This window comes from Heterocephalus glaber, unplaced genomic scaffold (genome assembly GCF_053883595.1).
Source record: "Heterocephalus glaber isolate CG9 unplaced genomic scaffold, H.glaber_assembly_v1.0 deba00001497, whole genome shotgun sequence".
Taxonomy (NCBI): domain Eukaryota; kingdom Metazoa; phylum Chordata; class Mammalia; order Rodentia; family Bathyergidae; genus Heterocephalus; species Heterocephalus glaber.
Genome location: NW_028258320.1, coordinates 58,502,661 through 58,524,786, shown reverse-complemented (window position 1 = coordinate 58,524,786; position 22,126 = coordinate 58,502,661). Strand labels below are relative to the sequence as shown.

Sequence of the window (22,126 nt, the reverse complement as noted above, 5' to 3'; positions counted from 1 at the left end):
CTTCTTTCTGGACTTGGTTGTTGCTGATAGTATCTCTTCCCTTCTTCACTCTGTGAGCATGTTATTCACAGCCCTGCACATAGACAATACTGAAAAGTCTATCCGAAGAATTGCCCTGAGGCTTATGAATGGCACTTACTTACATGTACATATAAGGTCTTTCTCACCTCTTAGAATAATGATTCAAACAGCAATTTCTGTTTGGAATTAGAGAAGCATCTGTCTGTCCTACTGCCTTTGACTTTGGGGAGAGAACCCGAGAAATGCTGTCTCTTTCAGGTGGAATGAGACATAAAAGAACTGTAACACACAGCTGGCAGTATAACAGGAAAACTAAGCCCTCATGGCTGATGTCATCAAAGTGAAAGGAACGTTCTGAAGCCCGTGAGCACCAGTTTCTGGAAAGAAGCATGACACCGTGACAACCCTGAGGTGTTTTGGTCTAGGTGAGATAAGCAGTCTTTGCAAATGCAAAGGTAGAACACAATCAACAAGAACCACCAATGGCCTCAGGCCTGGGAGTTTACCGGGTGTAGATTTGGGTAGTAGATGCCAGAGAATGGGCAAGGAACACTGTAACTTCTGTGGACAGCAAGGGTCTTGCCGTTGTCAGCCCAGGCTGGGCAACATAAACCACACAATGTATTTCCCATAAGGTGCCAAGATCAAGGTGCCCACAAGGTAGGTTTCATTTGGGGGGTCTCTTCTTTTGGTTTGCAGGCTTCTGTCATCTCTCTGCGGTCTCATGTGGCCTGTCCGTGCACTCTCAGAGAGTGACCTCTTTGGTGTCTCTTTTTATAAGGATGCTAATGCTAGTCAGTCAAAGCCTCACTCTTATGACTTCATTTAAACTTAATTACTTCCTTGAAGGACCATCTCCAAATACAGCCACACTGGGTACTGGGGCTTCAGTGTGTGAATACTACCACTCAGTCAGTCCATAGCCGGTCAATTACTATCTGAGGACCAAGGAGACAGACCTGAAGCTCTCCCCTATGCATCTTTCCCCAGGAAAGCCACCCTGTGCTAGAGGTGGGTACCATCTTGAGAAGGAAAAAGTGAAGGCAGGATTTGAAAGACCTAGTATAAGCCTTGGAAGGCTGTCACACTTGTCATGGACAGAGGACAGTTTGATTCTCAACAGACAAGATTCTAACTCACTGTCTCCCCAGTTAGTGGCAGTGTAGAAGCCTCCAAAATGGATAAATCAGGAGTGGGACATGAAGTGGCTACAAGTTATCTGCATGTGTTGACGGTGCTGTGACCAAACAAGAAACAAGTAAATCCCAGGCACATGGTTAATACTTCTCTAAAATTTTTCTGTTATTGTTAAAAACTCTTGGAATGCACCCTGGGTCAGGCAGTCTTCTGTTCAAACTCTCTACTTCCTTAGGGGTGCCTCACCACCCACCAGTCGGAAGCCACTTAATTGTGTAGCAGCCAGCAGGAGGAGGCAGAATCTTGCTCAATTGTGCTAATTGAGAATTAGAGTTGAAACACCCAAATCTGAAACAAATACTTTAACAAAAAACGTACTCATCCATCTAAATCAATGAATCTTAGAAATAGCAACATCCACACACTCCAGTTTAATCTATGAAAAATAATTATCCATTATAAAGTGCCAGGCTCAGTCTTGTAAATGAAATGTCACAGGCTACCACAAGAAGAAAAGGAAGGAAGGAAGGAAGGAAGAAAAGAAAGAGAAAAAGAAAGAAAGGAAGGAAGGAAGGAAGGAAGAAAGAAAGAAACACTTCTGAGTGATTTCATCATTTTGCTTCAACAAAAATTTCTGCTAAGAGAGCAAGACCTGGTATTATAATTATGTTGACACATAACAATCAAATCTGGCCTAACTCACCGGAACAAAACACAAACTTTGTATGTGCACACAGCAGCTTTTAATGGTCAGCACATACTTGGCCATATGGACCTATTAAGTGGCTGTCATTATTAATTCCTTTGGTGTCAGTGTAATAATAGTCAAGAGGGAAGCACATGGACATAATACCAAAGTGCGCATTTATTAAAATGTGCATTTATAAATTGGCAGCATTAAAAAGATTTGTGATTTCCCCCTTACTTACATCACTGGGCAGGTATATCAGGCAGCACGTTTGGCTTTGATGACAGGATATTCGCTGTCGTATGGAGTTAACACGGAGCCAGCTGTAATATCTTTTCCCTGATGTCAATCACAGCTGCTACACCACTTTATGCAGGCCCAGAAAGTAAAGATGTTGAAACAGAGAAAGAGTGCTCTGAAAGTCACCAAAAGGACACCTTTTTCTATGTCATTCACTCTTGGTGCTATTTAATAAATGATTGAAAGAAACTCATGTTTTACTCTGTGTTGTCATTTAAGATCCTGGGTCTTTCTCTTCCCTTTTAAGCTTCGATAAGAATAATGCAGCATTGTTTTATGATGCTCAAGTCAAGGAAAGGCTCTTCTTCCCACTCCTAGTTCCTGATGTGCTAAGATCCGAGAGAAGGACCACTGCCTGGAGTCACCTTTCCTGCAGCAGCCTGGCAAGTCAGACAGCATCTAGAATGTGTACTTGAACATTCTTAGAGAAGCAAGGAAAAGAATGGAAGGATTTCACCACCACCCTTCTGTCCCCTAAGCGCACCCCAGACAACTACCTCGGAAGGTCTCCTGGGCTCTCAGCATCAGATCTGTGCCTGAGGCATCAGACATGACTTGAAAAAAAAAAAAAGCCTGGCTCTTGGGGAGACTTGCCAAAGCTGTTGCTTCCCCGTTCCATGTGGCTACAACATCTGCCTGAGTGAAGGAGCCTGCACTCCCAGAAAAGCAGCACAGGTTTGGAGAAAAAGTAGTTCTGATGGAATCTCAAGCAGCTTTTGAACAACCTGCTCTCCTGTCTGAATTGGGAAATGCCCTCACAGTGTGGGACAGACAGAGGGGTGGAGGGACTTTTAGAGCAATTCATTCCCCGGAGCATCAGCCAATGATAGACAATTCTAAAAGGTTTATACAGAGCTAGGCATTCATGGTCAATTATGAAGTACTGATGAGAGTACCAATTCCATGAACCCTATCATGTGGAACCATCTGCTGATGGGCTCATTTTAATCGTTTAACAGATCATTTCCTTTGTTTTTAATGAACATGCAAACTCACACAAACCCACAGCAGATCATTTTTCTATCACGCTCTTGTTTCCTTAACCCAGAACTCTCAAGTACCAACAGTTAGATTACCGTCACTGTCACTGAGCAGCCACATCCTGCCCCTCTTGCCCCTTCTCTTGTCAGCCTGCATCAAATGCCACTCATATCAGACTACTGGTCACTTGATGAATTCAGAGACAGCTCAACTGCCTGCATTTTTGTTTTGTTTTTTACCAGTAAGTGTTGAAATGAGAGAACTCTGTGAGACATAGAATTTTCAACCACTATCCCATGATTGGCTGTTTTACAAATAGTTCTTTCAAAAAGCCTTGTTCCATCTGAGCAAGCATTTGCTGACTCACCCAGGGAGCACACAACTTCCAGGAAGTTGGGTTGGCAATAGACACTGGCAGAAAAACCAAGGCCATTGTTTTTCCATTATTCCATCACCAGCTGGCAGCAAGGACAAGTAACCAAAATAGAAATTTCTCCTTCGACATGAAGTCATGGAGACCACCGTGACACAGCCTGGTGCTGTTACCACCTGGTAATGCGTCTCCAGTCATTGCAGATGTTGTTTGATCCTGACTCATGAACCTCAGCTACAAGTCTAACCCCTGCTACCTGAGGAATCATTCAAAACTCTTTCTGGGCCAGAACCAGAACACACAGATGTAAAGAGATAAATTCCAGAATGGAGCTTGCTTACTAAAGTTCCAATGGTGAATTCCACTTAGAATTTTTAGTTTTTCCTAAAGTCTGATTTTAATTTTTAAAAATATAGGAAATGGTGGCCAATTCCTGAGAGAAATATAAGGGATGACTGTTTGATTCATCAGGCTTTTACTGCCATATTTATTATAACATTTTTATATTATTATATTTCTATTACAACTTTATTACAACAGAGAAGAGATGCTAGATATCTAAATTGCATTTTTCTGCATTCAAAATGATTTCAGCAACAATAGGAAAGAAAAATTGGTTCAACAGAAAATCAGACTTTATTTTCCAGCCTTGTCCTGAGCTGGCTGTCCATTCTCCACCTCAGGCATGTTGGTTAAGAACTGTCCTCAGAAATATTATTAATGAGTGCATTTAATCTCAGATTGACTTTTATTCTTTAGATTTTAGGACTTGACTACTGGTTTATAATGAGGGCAAGTTCTTCAAGGATATTTTTTGAAAAGTTGGTTCCACCCAGGCATTTTCTTTTTAAAATGTTAGCTGACATAAATCCATTTTTTGAAAGGTAGAACAGTCTAGAAGTGTTAGCACCCTAAATTTAAATGATTAGTAAACTCTCCAAAGATATTGAAGAAAAGCAAGAAAAAAAAGTCTCAAGACCTTTATCTAAGAAAGATTTCCCTCATATATCATATATTTGATTTAAGGTATTTATTTTAGAAGGCACTTAGAATGTAAATAGATATTCAGTATATCATCTTGGGAGAAGCCTAATGATTCCAAAAATTCCAGAAGTGGCCTTTAGGTGAGCTTGTCATTCTGCAGAAATGGTCCCTATGGGTCAGAGCAGCATGAGCGAGGACAAAATAAGTTTGTGAAGCATCTTGCATGTATGAATGACTTCAGCTGCAGCAGTGCCCGTGATTCAGTGGCCTTTTGGATCATCTCACTGCCAAGCTAAGGGGTTCAGGGAACAAGCAACACACAGTCCCTATGCACTTCTTCCTCTCACCTCTGTTTAGGGTGGAAAACACAGTGCTCAGGTTTTTTGGGCCAGGTATTTTTCCATATTCTTCATTTACACTGACTTACTGTTTCCATAGCAACTTCTTGAAGGAGGCACTACATTTGTCACCACCTAGCAGCTGAGGAAACTGAGGTAAAAGTAAATGACTTACTGTGTCAATCTTTGACTGTACTCTTTCTTTTACTTCCAAGTCCACCCTTTTTGGCTGCTCTGTGAAAATGGATCCAGGCCCTTTGAGTGGTCTCCTTTTGCCTTCTGGCAAAACTTTGCCCATAGGGGCCACCAGAGAGATGTTGCAGGAGGAAAAAAGGTGTCCCTTCCTAGAACCTGTGTTTGCTCAGCAGGCTCCAGAGCCAGGCCTCTGGAGTGCATGGGCTTCATGGCCTTCCTGAACTGGTACTGAAGCACAGGGCCTCAGGAGACAGCTCTCTCTGCATCCCAGAGCCAGGTTTCTGGCAAGTTCCAGAGGGTGTATTTTCAACAAGTTCCATCAGCATGGCAGAACAGAAAGTTCTCTGCCATCTGTGGGGCTACAACCATCCCCTCTCAGCCAGGATTTCAGGGGACCCTCTTCCTAGGGGTACTACTGCTCCTTATATCTGCAGTTCCTATCTGTCTCCTTTAGAGCCATTTTTACTTCTCCCTGACTCCCTTGCTGTATCTATCCTCTGTATGGTTAATATTTGCACGCATGAAATTTTCTCATTCATTGCTGTGTGGTTTCTCCCTCCTGGCTGGGCCAGGCAGATAACCATGCCTCGGACCACAGACCAGCAACAGCAGCCAGGATCTGAACCCAGGTAGCTGGGCTCCCAAGTTGCCACAGCGTGGCATTGTCACTCCACCTCTTATGAACAGAAGGGCGATGGGGACGTGAAAGTGAGGCTTCTCATTCTACTGGAGGGCAGAGCAGAGGGCACAGTGTGTCAGGAGAGAACACAGAGGCAGTGGCTTTGTTTGCCAGCAGACATGGGAAGGACAGAAGGTCCAGACAGAGGGGACAGTGTGTGCAGTGGTGGGGGAGAGAAGGAAGACAGCAACTTCAGAAAACAGACAGAGGCATCACCGGGACATCTACGGCATCCTCAAAACTTGTCTCATTCCTAGGGCTATAGCAAATGAGATTTGTAGTCTTTGAGATCTCTGCTTCTTTTGCACAAGCTCCCTGGGAGGCAGATTCTCCACTGGGGCATCCAGAAGCACCAGGAAGGGCTCTGTGGAGGTGGTGGACGTAATGCCCAGGCCATGTGGCATTTCATATCGAGTGTTATCTATCGCCCCTGCTCCGCGCAGATTAGAATGTCACAGACAATTACGTGTTTGAATAATTGCATTTATTTCCATTTTTTCTTGTAAAAACCAGTTCTCAACTCCCCAGATTCATGTTGATAAATAATGGATACTGTAAATATTTGGGAAAACAATTAGCAGAGTTGGAGCCATTAGGCCATTTTGACAGCACAGCTTCTTTTGGGAGAAGGGTTGGGATGCAGAAAACACTGACATCCCCTACACATTTATTCAGCTAATTCTGCCCTCAAAAGTCCCACTGAAATAGAGGCTCTTTGGCTCAGCGAAGATAGAGTAGTGTGCATGGGGAGTGTGAGGGGCAGCTGAGGGCTACTCTGACTGTTCTGGGCTACAGAGAAATAGCCTGCTTGCTCCACAGTCTGCTGCATAAGACCTGCTCATTCCCAAAGTGAGCTCCTGCTTGCTATTAGAGGATGCACATTTAAAAATACAGTATCTGATGACCCACATTATAGAGTTTGCAGAACCGACATGTTGGGACTGGTTTTAAAAAATGATGAGTTTTGGTCCCAGAAGTTTGATCAAAAAATATTCCACAGAGATCTAAGCACACTTGAATGTATTTAGGATTTTCTGCTTGGGTGGTAATGGCAGGGAGGAAACATCAGAAGCAAGGGGTTAAACTCAGAAGTCAAAAAATGAAGAGGACTAAGTCTAGTGGGTTACATGGAATTGATTTCTCCACCAGATTATTGACCTATTTCCTTGAGGATTACTCTTTCTGTTTGCTTGGGTCAGTCATTCACGAAGTGTTCTCCTTTATGAAAAAAAAAAAGTATGTTCATGTCATGAAGATAATGGTATGTTTAACGGCTTATGCAGTGTTTGAAGTCTTCCCAGGTCTAGGTAATGGTCAGCAGGGCAGCCTGGGGTCAGACCGCCTTTCTTTGAAGAAGCTGGTCCAGTAATTGCTGGAGAAGCAGGGAAACAAAGATGTCAAATTCACGTTCACATCTGTGAGCCACACACATCACACCTGCTGGAGTGAAACCATTACCTTTTTGAAGACTTCAGCACGGAGTCTGTTACTCTGTAAAATCACCCGTTTCTTTTGTTCTTCTTTTTGCTTTTTAACTTCCGGCAAGTTATTATAGATTCTGAAACAGATGCAGAGAACATTTTGAATGGTGGCAGGCGGCATGTGCAGGCGGTGGAGCGCGGCCTATCGGGTCAGCAGGAGCCCGCATTTCAGAGGAAGAGCACTGCATGTGGGCTCTCTCCACATCATCAGATGTTAACACAAAGGGCTTCCCTGAGGTCCCCAGAACACAGCTTCAAGGCAGGCAGGAAACAGCACCAGGTCCGTGTACTTCCAGTGTCAGTGCGACAGGCAAACTGGAGAGGACAGGTGTTTACTCAGAAGTCGTTTTTCTTGTCCCTCTCTTCTCAGTCATGATTCCTTACTTGTAAACTGAGAGAATCTGAACTGCTTTGCCACCCTTAATATAAACTTGCCACCAAATTCTTTTATCTTGACATACAGTTTTTGTCTTTTGCGGACTTAGAAAAGAAGTAGCAGGAATTATAATGCTGGAACAAAGGGCACAGAAACGTGTGTGTGTTTCCTCTCAACCTACTGCACTTCTAATTAAGCTCTTTCCAGATTCACACCAGGCATGAATATTATGTCCTTGTTCTGACATAAAATTAGGAGCTTCCAACTGATAAGCAGGGCCCAAGAGACCCTTCTTCTGGACACTTCTTTCCTCTCTCCTAACAGAGACTGTTTATGTACTGATGCCAGCCAGTATTCCTGCTAGAATCCACTGATTTCTGCAGGCGATCCTGCAGCTTGGGCCTTCGTGTTGCTATACACATGGCTCTCGGCTAAAAACATCTTCTTTTCATTTTTTCTCATGTTTGAAAGCCAGGCAAAATCGTTTTAAGATGTTCCACCATTAAAATCATATGTACATGGTATAATGGTGAAAATATCAGCAGGTAACATCTCGGTTATCAGACAGTAGGCCAATCTTGACATGAACTAACTCATTTAATTCTCACAATAGTTGGAAGAGGCACATAGCATTCCACTGTTAAATAAAGTCTCAGCAAGATCAGAGATTAGAATAAAGTCCCTCAGCTGACTACTGGTGGGATGGCATTTGAACCTCAATCTGTTTGATTCTTACTTACTATGCCACACTGTCACCCAACTATACGGCGTCAATTCATGAGGTCCAGAAAATGCTTGTGCTAGATAGTATCTGGCATACTGTGAGCATCAACATGGATTGAATGAATACATGAATAGATGCATTCAGGAGGATTCTGGAAAGGGCCAGGAGAGAAGACCGTAATGGAATCAGTAGTAAAGCCAATGTGTCCCAAAGCTCCACAGTGGAAAGTCCTTCAAATTCACAAACTTCTCTTCCTGAAACTGGCCATCTGAATCAACTGGGGAGTTTCAAATAAGAACTCCTCAGTCCCACCTCTGTCACTCCCAATTTAGTCATTTCTTAAAAGAGATTCCCCAGTCTGGGGATTTAGCTCAATGGCACCGCACCTGCCTCACAAGCTCAAGGTCCTGAGTTCAATCCCCAGTACAAAAAAACCCCCAAAAAACAAGAAAACAAACAAATAAAAGAGATTCCCCAATCAATTATGGTACATTCATATAATGGATCACTCTAAAGATGTCAAAACTGATTAGGAAAATAATCTGTGCCTTCAGACACAGAAAGAAAAGCTAACAGACAATAAAAAAAGAAAAGACAGCAAAAAAGAGAAAGCAAGGTATAGAAAGATAATCTGCAATATGATACCACTTACAATTAAAAAGCAGTCACGTAACTGTATATTTGTATATGTACAAATAGAAGTCTATTGTAAAACAGAAATATAACCAGGCATCATAGCAGATAGATCTGGGACTGGGAAAGGGAGTGGAAAGGGTGAGCAGAATAGTTGGTTGTAAAGGAACTTTAGCTTTACCTCCATTTTTTAAAAAATGAAAATATAATTTAACAAAATGAAGAAGGATAAATTTGAGTCATTTGTAGGAAAATGGATGTACTTTGAGACTATAGCATTAATGTGAAAGAAGTCAGACACACAAACTTATATATCACATAGTTTCTCTTATATGAGAAACCCAAAGTATAAATGAAGAGCAAAATAGCAGACAGACAATAGGAAAACGGGAGACAGATCTTTTGCACATGAAAGGGACCAAAAGATGGAGGGAGGAGGAGGAGTGGAGAGGGGAAGGGAAAGTAGAAATAATTAAGATGTCTTCCATACGTACATGTACCAACTCTCCACAATGAATGTAACCATTATGTCTTACAATCACATACTAATAAAAATTTTCAAGAAAATATAATTTAACAAAACAAAGGATGCAAAGAAGAAAAGCTCCAGGCTGATTCTATGGGTGAGCCAGGGTCAGAGCCCGGCCAGGGCACATTCCACAGAACAGTGGGATCCATCTGCTGGGGCCATCGGAAGAGGCCAGCCAGCCAGGCAAAGCCAAAGCCTCCAGCGCAGCATCACCTGCATCACTGGCCCTCTATGAGCCTGTTTCCTCTTCATGAAAATAATAGGGAACACTCTGTCTCCTAATGCTGCTCTGAGCTCTATTATTTTAATTGCTTGGTTTGCAAGCCTCCATAAGGGCAGTTTTTGTTTTGGGGACTGGGAGGGGAAGATTTAGATGACCTTTTTCCCACTAAATTAAAAAAACAATGCTTTAGGCATGAGGTCTACACAACTTTGCACTTCTGACCCAAGTCTTCAAACCCAGCAGCCCTTTAGAAACCACAGTTGGAATGCTATGAATCAGGTCTTTAATGGGAAAGTCTCCCTTCTCCTCACTTTTCACTTCCTTACAAAGAGGCTCCCTGTAGATGATCAAAATTACCTAATTATGGAAACAACATAATCATGGTAAAAGCAGAGATTTGGGGCCTCGAGTGGGGAGAGAGTATTATTCTTTCTATTTCAATGGAGCCTCTAAGCACACTATCAGTCTGATTTAATTATTATAATTCCTCTCAGTGCTAGATACTTTATTATAACCTAATGGTATTTTACTTGCTTGAAGGTGGCCAACACTGCTAAGCTTTTGCTTTTTGGTTAAGAGGCCAGGTCTTGGGAAGAATGGCAGTCTTTGTATGGACCAGGTTGATGAGAATTAGTGGGAGTCTTGGACAGCAACTGCCCAAGCAGAACAGGGAGAATTTTCCGGCAGCAGGGCCTCCAAGCCTGTCAGAGATGGAGCGCCAGGAAAGCTAGCTTATGGCCCCTCTAAGGCCCCACTGGCTCCCACACTCCACCAGCTTCCAGTTTGGGCTGCAGTCAAGGCTCTCAGGAGAAATAGCTTCTCTTTTCTTTGTAAAATTACCTTCAGAGGTGCAGCAACACACAGTTCCTGCCCAGAATGATGATGCAAATGTGCAGAAGAGTTCCAGCTCAGAGTCTAGGGATTACTCAAAGACCAATTACGGGGTCAGTCCAGAATCCAAGACCGCCCACTTTCCTAAGACTTTCCAAGGGAAGCACAAATATTCAGAGGTACAATTTGAAAAGTGCACTCATTTTAGCCAGTTTTTCAGATGTGTGGTCAAGACCATAAACATGGACCTAGAAACAGCAGCCCCACTGGTCAGCAGGTGGATCCACCATACCATCTCAACCCTCCTCCCCAACTTCCTCCAATGTCACACAACAATCAAATACCTTTTAGATCGCATGTGCATCTCCTTCTCTGAAATACACCTTTCTTTGGGTTTGAACAAGTTATCTGGAAAAAAAATAGGAGGATTAATTTGAGAAAATACAGAACCCATATCTCATTGAAACTATTGTCTTAGATCTAGTACATTCTCTGTGATTGGTTACTACTCTTAAACCACAGCCTGTGACAAAGACTGCAGGATTCAGACATCTTAAAAGGCTGGATTGATAACTGGCCAACCAATGGCATTGGTCTTGACAACAGGTAAATATATCTATAACACTATCTGACCTACTTCATGGAAGGCTACTGCTCTGAACGCTTCCTTTAGCAACAGTCATGGTATTCTGGGGAAGCACCATGTGTTAAGGTCATCTCACAGAAAAATCTCCATACTTGGATTTCAAGGCATCTAAGGACAAGTAAATCTCCCAACTGTCCCTACAGCATTTTGAGAGCAGGAGGTTTCACTTTCTCTCATCATCCTCCATTAAGGCTACTCAGCCTCTGCAAGATGAAGACCACCTTATCCCCTTTCTGTATGAGAAGAGGTCATGGGAACAATATCATAGTCATCTATGCTCAGTGTCCTTCAATTCAGAAAGAGTAAAAACTGTGGCAAAAACACTGTGAGACTGGAAGGTTTTCCAATGTAAGTACATACTACCAATCATCATGATGCTTACATATGGCATGCTTAAAATTACTTTGGGTTAAAAGATAGCATATGCCTGTTACCCTTTTCAATAGCAGAAATGGGACCTTTTGCAACAACTCTGGAATTTCCATGGGAGTCTCAGCCCATAGATTAGCCAAAAATCTGACACACATAAATAAATGCTCCTAGAGTGCTTGTTGCATGGCTATGTATCGGAGCAACTGCCATGCTTCCTAAATACTAGACTGGCCAGTGACCAGCTGTCTTCATTCAGTACAAGTAGTTAGACAGCTTGGCATCCTTGCTAAACATGAATGTTGGAGTGGGCCCCTTGTGATCCCCAACTAAGACTTGAGTATGTTTCTATTTATCTGTCCCCCATCCTCAGGCCACCACTCTTGAACATCCACCCAATGGAGCACTGGGAGACTTTTCAGGCTTGAGAATATGCAGAATAACCCAGGAATATGCAATAAAGTAGGATAGAGAAAAGACTACTAACAAATGTTTCCTCCTCCAGAGAAATAGAATGTAGGTACTGATTTACGATATGAAAGACAATGCCACAGCCAAGCTTGCATTCTGTCTAGTTATTCAAACATCATTAGAAAACAGTATGACACTATTACTTAACTTCAAAGAGAGGACTCAAAGGAGAAACAGGAAAAAAGAAATCAGAATATTCCCATTTAACAGAAAATGTCACCAGAGTTTAGAAAGGTGAGGGGCTGTGAGAGCAAGAACATGATACACTAGCAAGACTGTGATGGGCCAAGATGCCTTCCAGTGCCTCACCCTGACCTCTGCTCCAGACAGAGGGAACAAGCAAAATCCCAGAGAAGAGTGTCATCTAAAGTGAGTCAGCGACTTGAGTAAGCAAACATGTTACTGCTTCAAGACTTCCACTCAGACAGGGAGGAGGAACCTTCTAAAATGACAAATCTGAGCTTGTCTACAGGCCTGTCTTAGACCACAACTTGTCTACTGTCTACTTGTCTACTTGTGGCTTTAGAGGATAAAAACATGACAAGTTGTGTTCATAAGATCTTCATAATCTCCATTCAGTAGTATGTGGCCTACTCTCAAAATTAGACATTTTTTTTCAGTTTGTTTTTTTAGAGCACCTGATCCCATAATTAAACTTTGGTTTAATTTCCAAGAGGAAACAAAAAAATATGAGCCATCTGACACCTCCATTCTTTTGCTTTCTGAACCCTTCTCTGCCTGCTGTGCTGCAGCAGAAGGTTAAATTCTGGGCCCAGCAGCCCATATTCAGTGCAAAACAAGCTGCTTGCATCCATGAGCGCTCCCTGGGTGCCAGGGCTCAACCTCTCTGCCCTGAAGAAGTGTTTGCATGTTGGTTGCTATTGATTTTGAGTTTTCCTAACACCACCAAGCCTTTTTGATAAACACAAAGGCCTTCCTGGGGGGGGGGGTAGGTAAAAAGGGGAGGAAACCCTCAGCAAGTGTAGTGTGAATAGCTCTGACCTCATCAGAGTTTAAACAACACACCCCCACGGTGCAGCTTTTCTCACTTTAGGAAGGAAAGTGGCCAGGGAGATAGAGGGAGCTGTGTTCTACACTTGGGTGGCCAATATGATGGTTTGTAATGATACTGCTAGTATTTATTGATGCCTTCCTACACGATCTCAATTCATCTTCATACCAACCCTATAATTTGCATTTTAGGGTTCAAATCATTGACTTCCAAAAAGGGTGAGGGTTACCTGCTCAGGTTCACACTGTGAATCAGTGAGTGTCAGAGCAGGGTTTCAGCATATGTCAGCCCAGCTCTGCCTACATCTGCTCTTACCTCAAGACACTGCTGCCAGCTCAGAGCTGCAGAACTGATATTTTGGGAGCCCTGAACAGCAAGAAATCCAAATTTCATTCCTCTTATACTGCTTCCGACTTCCTTTAATTTAACAAGCAGTTACTATCTCTCTAGGGGATGCTGGGAAGAAAAAATATCAAATGAGATTTTGCCATCATGAGATTGCATTTGTTGAGGCAGGCTGCAAAGCACTGGCAAGTGCTCTAATAAAATGAAGCACTGCCATATGGTAAAGGGAGACTCGGCTGGTCAAGAAGTCTCCTTCAGGACTCAAATGACCACAGAACCAGTCATGGGAAGACCTGGGAGAAGGGAACAGTGAGTTCTTGATGTAGGAATGCAGCTGTAGTGTGAGCAAGAACGCAGAGGTGAGAGCAGACAAGCATGGTTTTCCACCCAGGTTACACTTTTTAGCCCACCTGGGGATTTTGACAAAAATTCCCATAGATATGCACTGGAATCCAAACCAAAATCTTCACATGATTCTAATGTGCACTGGAATTGGGAATCACCACTGTTTTATTTTGCAAGCCGCTACTTAAAGAGATTTACATGCTTGTGAAAGGAGTTTGCCTTCAGAGTAAGAGAGAGGGAGAGTCATATGGAGTCTTAAACAGAAGATCTGACTTTTATTGGTTATAGATGACTGCAGTGCTTCTTTAGAACATGAATTGGGTGAAAGAGAGTCAAAAAGTGGCAGCAGGAAGATGGTTCTGGCAATCACAGCCCAACGGGTGAAAGACAGCAATGCTTGGCATGAAGGATAGCCGTGAAACTCATTTACACTGGACAGGTGAACAGTTAGTTGTGGGGCCAGGAGAAATGAATCCAGATGACTCCCAGGCTTTGGGTTAAGCAACTCATTCATCTGACAATTGTTGGTTTTTATCTCCTTGTGCTAGGCAGTAAGGACACAAAGATAAGTAAGACTAAGAGCACACATCTCAGGAAGAAAACCAGATAAATAGTATCATTAAGTGGTAGGACCAATGTCTGTATAAGAGGAGCAGAGGCCTCATGGAGGAGGGTTTTGTCCACCACCAGAGAGGAGGATGTAAGAAGACTCCATGGAAGAACTAGAAAGAGGTATTCCCCAATAGTCAGCGGTGGTTGGAGTGGGAAGGGCCATGTGGACCTGCCAGAAGCTACAGTTGGCTCTTCCAGGACACATGCAGCAGGAACCATGGAGGTCTCATTTCATGGCATAGAAGTCCATCCTGTACGTCCTTTATTGAAAACATAGTGAAATTCCATCTATTAATTCCCTTTTAATCGAAAGTCCATCTTTATAAAATTAAAGTGACAGATAAGAATAATTTTCAGACTACTCATAGGTCTTTTATGGATTTTCCTGGAAGATTCAGGTACTCTAATCCACTGATATGGTGGAAAGAGATTGTAATTGTATTTACCTCCCATTATCATTCAAACAGTGGAATTTTTTTTCTCCTCAATAGGATTACTAAGTTGCCTATTTCTGTTCTTTCTGGAAACTACTTTTTCTCCAGAGTGTCTTGTATCTAGATCATTACTAGATGCAAACTACAGGGCCTATTGTTAATTTAATTTGGCAAGGCCAGGCTTCCTTAAGCCCCGGGATGTTTCAAAGTCAACAAACAACCATGTACCAAGATTTTGGAGCTTCTGAGGCTGCTGTTATAAAATCAAAGTCCCAACATCCCATGAATCTTTATAAACACATGAAGATATTTATCATAATACCCACTTCATGTGTGTGTGTGTGCACGCACAGGCATGTACACAGAGGGACAGGCAGTGTCAATATTCACACAGCTGACAGTGTCACTAGCAAGCACTGAGGACCACCAGGACACCAGCACAATTGGTTGTCTGTGGGAGTGGGCCTGTTTTTCCTCCCATCTGACCTTTATCTACAGCTCTGATTGCAAAGCTCCACTTTCCTCATTGAACAGTAATCTAAATGATAATCAACTGCACAGGATTTTTTTAGGACAGTGACCTCCCAGAAGCCCATTTTCTTTAGTTACTCTGAGTTCTTTGAAGAATGCTTCAGACATTTGCTTCCCCTCTCTTAGACACACCAAATCAAAATATGCTTGTTGGAGAGTATGCAGCAGAGTCAACAAGCCAGCTGGAGTATAAATGACAAATCTGTCCCTCCCAGAGCCTTCTATTAATGATTGACCCCTCCACAAAGAATGACAATGGGATGTGTTTTAGGGGGACCTTCAATGCATGCATTCTAAACCACAAAGCTGTTCATCACACTGATTTCAAACCCATTAAGCAGCTGCTGTGTTGCCCCTGAAGTAAGCCCATCATGGTTTTCAAGATTCACATCCAGTTATATGTACAACACTTCTATTCTGCTAACCACAGTGGAATCTCTAATTCATTTAAAGTAGGCACCAATGAGGTGGTCTATCTTGGACTGATTAACCCTCCAGAAATTAAACAGTGCACATCACACCATACAAAGGCATGTTAAAGATACAGGTTATTGGCCTCTGAAGTACTCTTGTGCTGAGAAAATCCTGTGTTGGATAAGCACTCTCATTTTTGTAAAAGCACATCTCACTTCTGCAGAATCCTATCCCTGGATGATGGTCACACATGATGAGCATCTTAGTCTAGGGGTGTAGAAGGTAAGGGGAAGAAACCCCACAGGCACTGATATTTATATGAAAATGATGCTGTGTGCCACTTATCATCTGGACACATGAGAGAGATGATAATGTCAGTTTAGAAATTCAACAAGGCTCTCAGACCCTTCTGGTGAAGGAATACAAACTTAAGAAAGAAATCAGAGTCTTCAGAAACAGCTACTTTGTTTGCTCAATTTGAGAAACAAAATTGGAAGGAGCTTCTGTCTAAGGAAGTTTTGCAGAGAGCTCACCTCCTACACACAGAGATTTACCATCAAACTAGAGTAGGATCACCACTTTAGAGTTTCCGTGAAAAGACATATGGTCTGCTCCCTAGGGTCTGCTTCACTGGGAAAGAGGATGCTGATGAGAGGGGCTCACCATGAACATGGAGCCTGAGAGCACCCACAGATCTTCCTGAAGAAGAACCATTGATCAATATGGACACATGGGGCCTGGACCACAGCAGTGAGTGGATCCCAGACTTCCATAGTCAAGCAGAGATGAAAACCACTTTTGGAGAGTGCACTCTCTGGTCCTTTCCTAGACAGGAGCACTATCATCAGCTCCCTTCTCTGACTCTGAAGGGGTCTTCTCCTACTTGATTGTAGACTTGGCTCATAGCTGTCTCCTTGCTTAACTCTCTCCCCAGATAAGATGTGAGCTCCCGACCTAGAGGACAGGGAAAGTCTCTTTTTAATGTATTCTTCCCTAGCCTAATATCCCTGCTCCTTTCCCATTCACACTCCATTCCCAAGGCCAAAAGATATTAAGTGCTTCTTATTCATATTTATTGGCTTGTTACTGCCAGAGAGATCCAGAGAGGGACAAGGAGATTCAAGTTCTCCCTGACCTCCCCATAAAAGCCACAGGGACTTCTGGAGAAGGCTGGTCTGGACTAGCTCCTGAGACTGCAGGTGTAAGGACCCACGAGACAACAAGCTGCACTTTTGTGAATTCCATTCATTCTCTTGTTGGCTGGGTCAGGCACATCCAAACTAAACCAGATCCCTATTCGGATCAGAATCTCCCCCAAGAAAACTCTAATAAAAGGCTCCTGTCATTTCCTAAAATATTGCATATCCCCAATCCCCACTCTCCCAGCTAGGGAGCTGTGCAGTGACTGCGAAGTGATACAGAGTATTTTCTGCACCTAGCACACTGCTCAGGCCAAAAGAAATCCAGCTGTAAAATGGGTGGCCCCCTCTAGCCTCTAGGACTGAATGACTCCCAATTCTTCATGATCTCATTCAATATGACAGGAAACTCAGAGTTCCTTTCTGCTTACATAAAGATAATATGAACATTAATAAGTTACCATTATGATTTTATACTACTCATATGATGACTCTTTCGGTGTCTTGTAGCTAAGCCTGAAAACTCATGGCCAGTTTAAGCCTTTGCTTGGTGCTATGTGTCCTGGACAAGGTACTCGAGCTCAGTGACATTTGGTTTGTCCTCTGCTCAAAGGTGCACAGCATTTGCTTTAAAAGTTATTGGAAGGACTTATGGGAATGGTTTGTATGAATATGCTCTATAAACTGTGAAGAAGTTAGTGCCGCCACAATTCCCCTAGTGTTCCCCTCCACACTTGACCCCAGCCTCTTAATTAATTTATGTTTCAGTTCATCCTTACAATGACCCAGGAAAGGAGATCTCTCCTCTTTACACATGGGGAAGCAGAGGTTTTAGTATTAAGTAACTTATCTGAGGTCTCTAAATAGGTAGTTAAGAGAGCTAAGAATTGAGCACCAGCAGAATAAGTGGGATTTTAATTTTCTACAAAAGATACAAAATTGCAGTTCTCGAAGTATGGCTTCTATTTTCACATAAATGCTAACATCTGTGTGGCTTCAGTCTGGTTCCATCACTGAACTGGCAACATTCAGCATCACTTGGATGCTTTTCACTAAATTCTGTATGTCCACCGTAGGTCACTTGCATCAGGAATTCTGGGAGTAGGTCCATAGTCTGCGTCACCAGCCCTACAAGTGATTTTGATGCTTTCCTGTACTGGAGCCACTACTTTGGCTACTTTGGTACAAGTTAACAAGAGGGATTGGGGAAAAAAGGACAAGTCCTCCCATGCATTTTGTAGTCTTGTGGAAGAAATGCTAGATATAATACAACGTGCCCAGTTAAATTTGCATTACGAATAAATAATGAAACCTTAAAAATATAAGTATTTCTCAAATATTGCATCAAGCATACTTATGTGAAAAAAGAATTCATTGTTAATCTAAAATGTAAATTTAACCTGGCATCCTATATTTTCATTTGATGAATCTGGCAACTCTACCTCAGCATTTAAAAAGTTTCTTCATGTAATGAAACAAAGCATCAGGCCCAAGCCACAGGGCTCCAAGGTCACAGACTGAAGCAGTTGTATATGAAGGCAACACTAGGGAAGGCAAGCAACCTCTGCCATTCTTGTGCAGTTATTTCTCTGGTGGCTCATTGCTGTTTTCTGTCACTGCCTCAGTTCACTGGCATAGCCACATTCTCTTCATCTGATCTGATTCTCTCTCTTTTCTGTGGCTATTTTACATTCTGACATGTGTGAAGCAATTTCCAGGGGGAATGTGACTAGCTCTTATTTTTCCAGAAGACTTTATACTGAGCATTGTCATGGTGGCATTGTTACAGATACTAGGGTAGCCAACACAGAGACAGTTCTGGGTACAGCCCATTTCTAGGAAAGCTTCTAGTGGGGCAAAGCCTGCCATAGATGAAAATAGGCACAATGCCCTACTGCCCAGAGGGTGTCTGTGGCCCTCAGCCATTGCTGGACTGAAGTGCTACAGGTAAAGAGAGTAAGACCACTTGGATTTTCATGGATGAATGGCAATTTGAAATTCCAGTCAGAAGATTCTTTAGCAAAATATGGTAGATATGTAAGCAAAGAATCCTAGAGCAATATTTCTAAGGTAAAAGAAGTTTAGGAGAAACAAAGTTAAAAGAATTAAGCAGTTTTCTGTGCTGCAGGACTTATAGGTGTCTCTATCATGCATTGGGCAGTATGAACTTCTAAGAGAATACTAAATACAAAGCACAAAACATTTCACAAAGAAAGCTGAAGGAGTTGGTCTTGCTCTGGAATTTGTGAGTAGTTCTTGACTAAAGGACATTAGGAAGAAAGGGTCTTAATTTCTTTACCAACTATGGGATGTTAACAGCTAGAACCAATCTTCACTTTTTAGAATTATTTACTTTTGTTTGTTGGGTTTTAATCTGTATGTATGAAAAGAAAATCTGGCATACTTTCTCCACATTTTCTGAAAAATATGCATGTGCCATTACCAACATGGCAGTAGGATGCTTGTGCCTGGGCACATGTACTATTGTTTCCCCTGACTCTCAAGCTGTGGTTACTACAAATGTGTCCAGGCTTCAGACACTGGTTCCACAGACACTTGTGCATTATATCACTGTCACTATTATTGTGAGTGTGCTGAGAACCAAACCAGGTGCCAAGAACAGATCATCTTTACCATGACTTCTCTAGTGGGAGGAAAAGGTATTCAGCTGGAGAGCCCTTGCAATCATTGTAGAGACTTATAGAAGTGGCTGCTAAAGACACCTGCAATCTTTACGAGCATCAACCTCAGCTGACTGAGCTACACAGAAACTGTCCCACTAGATCCTCACAGCAGCCAGAATTGCCTCATCTCACCAAGCTAGTGCCCTCATAACCATCCACAAGGAATGATTTTTCCAGCTCTTAAAGTTTGGAAGCAGGAATTACTCCATCAAAGGTACAGAAAACAATGCAAGGCAATAAGAAAAACAAAGGAAACAACACTACCAAAAGAATGAAATACTTATCTAGTAACTGATGTAAAAAAAACATAAAGATCTATGAATTGATTGAAAAAGAATTAAAAATAATTATCTTAAGGAAGCTTAGAAAACTATAAAGACAAATAAAGGAATGATTAAACAAAATCAGGAAAATAATACATGAACAAAATGAGAAGATTCACAGATTGAAATTATTTAAAAACTCCAGAAATTCTGTAGGTAAAGACTATATTGAATGAAATGAAAAATGCAATCAAGACTGTTTTTGGTCAAACTGGTCAAGCAGAAAAGAGAATCAGTGAATTTGAAGCCAAATTACTTGAAAATATCTAGGGGAAGAAACAAGAATGAAAGATAATAAGGAGAGACAGCATTTTGCATTATAGGACTTCAAGGAGGAGAGAAGAAATAGGAAAAGCAGAGAGTTTATTTAAATTATAGTAGAAAACTTTGAAGGCTGAGAAAAGATTAAAAACATCTAGGCATAGGAAGCTCAAATGTCTTCAGTCAGATTCAACCCATAGAAGACTACAATAAGACATATTATAGGCACCAGAACTCATCCCCCCAAACACCAGCAGCTGCCACCCATGCCAGAACCTGTTCCCATGGACACCAGAAGCCCCACCGGACCCTGCCGTGCAGGCTGTGTGCTATCTGAATCCGCACAGCAGAGGCACCAGGGGGAATATAAAGGCCATGGTAATGAACCCCAGAAGATAGAGCAGAAGTGAATAACAGAGTGAGCCGCTCTGAGGCTCCTCAATAAAAATTAAAGCCAACTGGGAAAGCAAAGAAAATCTCTTTAATAAAAGCACACTTGACTATCATGGTTGGTGAGTTGGTGGGATCAGCACCTCCCATAGAAACTTGGACTAGCTTAGGGAGGAGGACAGCTAGAACCTGCAGTAGAAACTTGCAGAGTTTAATCCTGCAGGAGGTCAGGGACTTCAACTTGGACCTTGCAGCCAGAAATCAGCCTGAATCTCAGTAGACTATAGCTGGCTTGCTGAGACTAATTGGCTTGGACCCGCATACTGCTGCCCACATTGTCTACCAGGACAGCAGAGACATATCCTGAGGGAGAACCTTTGTTTGGTTTTGTTTTGTTTATATATATATATTTTTTTGTTTGTTTGTTTCTTTCTTTCTTTCTTTTTTCTCTCTCTCTCTCTCTCCCCCTCCTGGCTCTATATTTCTTTCCCTCTTTGTTCCTGTTCCTGTCCCATTTTGAATTGTTTCTCTCTCTCTGTCCTCTAGACTGTCATTATTATAGGAAGGTGATTACAATTTCTAGCTTCCCTATTATTGCCAGTTTGTTCTGTAATTGTCTCTATTCTTTTGCCACCTTTTCCTGTCTTCAGCAGATTCCCACAATTTGTGTGATCTTCCCGTGTCCTCTAGCCTCACCTCTAACCTTTCCCTCTCCCTCCATCTCTCTATCCCTCCCTCACCAACCCCTCCTAAATCCTTATCCCAAAGGGAAAACTTGCCATACTGAATGGTTTACTTACTACAAACATATTTTGGTTGGGGCCTAGATTTTGATCTAGCTTGCATGGTTAAAGGTGACAAATTAAGTGCTACCACAAATTGTCATTTTCTAAGCTGTATTTGAAGCTACTGTTGATGCTGATTGTGTCAACTGGGCTAAGGTGTTGTGATTGATCTAATTAGTTGTCCTCCCTGGTATATGGAAAATGAGATTGCCTAAGAGGCATTAGAGACTCAAAGCCTAAAAAGTCCAGCTATACCTGGAAAATATTTCTGAGAAGGAGTCAATCCATAGGGGCTCTAAACACAAGTAATAACTCACAATAAGAAATACTGAAGTATCAGCCCAGGAATGAAAGAAACAAAAGACCTCTACACTGAAAACTATAGCACTCTGAACAAAGAGATAGAAGAGGATATAAAACAATGGAAAGACATCCCTTGTTCCTGGGTAGGAAGAACAAATATAGTGAAAATGGCTATACTTCCAAAATGGCTACATAGGTTTAATGCAATGCTGATTGAAAACCTAATAACATATTTCACAAAATTAGAGAAAACAATCCAAAAATTCATTTGGAACCAGAAGAGACCTAGAATAGCAAAAGCAATTCTAGGCAACAGAGACATGGCAGGGAGTATCACAATCCCCAACTTGAAACTATACTGCAAAACTACTGTGATAAAAATAGCATGTTACTGGCAAAGAAACAGACCTGAGGATCAGTGGAATAGACTAGAAGATGCAGAAACAACTCCAGCTACCTCATGTTTGACAAAGGAGCCAACCATCCTCACTGGAGGAAAGATAGCCTCTTTAATAAATGGTGCTTGAAAAACTGGATTTCAACTTGCCAAAGATTAAAACTAAACCCAT

At 42.1% G+C, this 22,126-nt stretch overlaps 1 protein-coding gene across 7 annotated transcripts in view; it reads right to left on the bottom strand.

The window, feature by feature from the left end:
• The window catches only part of CUNH10orf90 (chromosome unknown C10orf90 homolog), a 265,804-nt gene that overhangs the window by 19,038 nt on the left and 224,640 nt on the right, over positions 1 to 22,126 (bottom strand). For 4 of the 7 annotated variants that reach the window (XM_087185153.1, XM_087185160.1, XM_021253275.2 and 1 more), the window contains 3 exons: positions 10,838 to 10,901; positions 7,155 to 7,254; positions 6,700 to 7,068 (listed from right to left, as the gene is read on the bottom strand). In XM_087185153.1, coding sequence (XP_087041279.1) covers positions 7,030 to 7,068; positions 7,155 to 7,254; positions 10,838 to 10,901 — 203 coding nt within the window. In that variant the 3' untranslated portion in view covers positions 6,700 to 7,029. The other 3 variants (XR_015440433.1, XM_087185154.1, XM_087185155.1) reach the window with 2 other exon arrangements.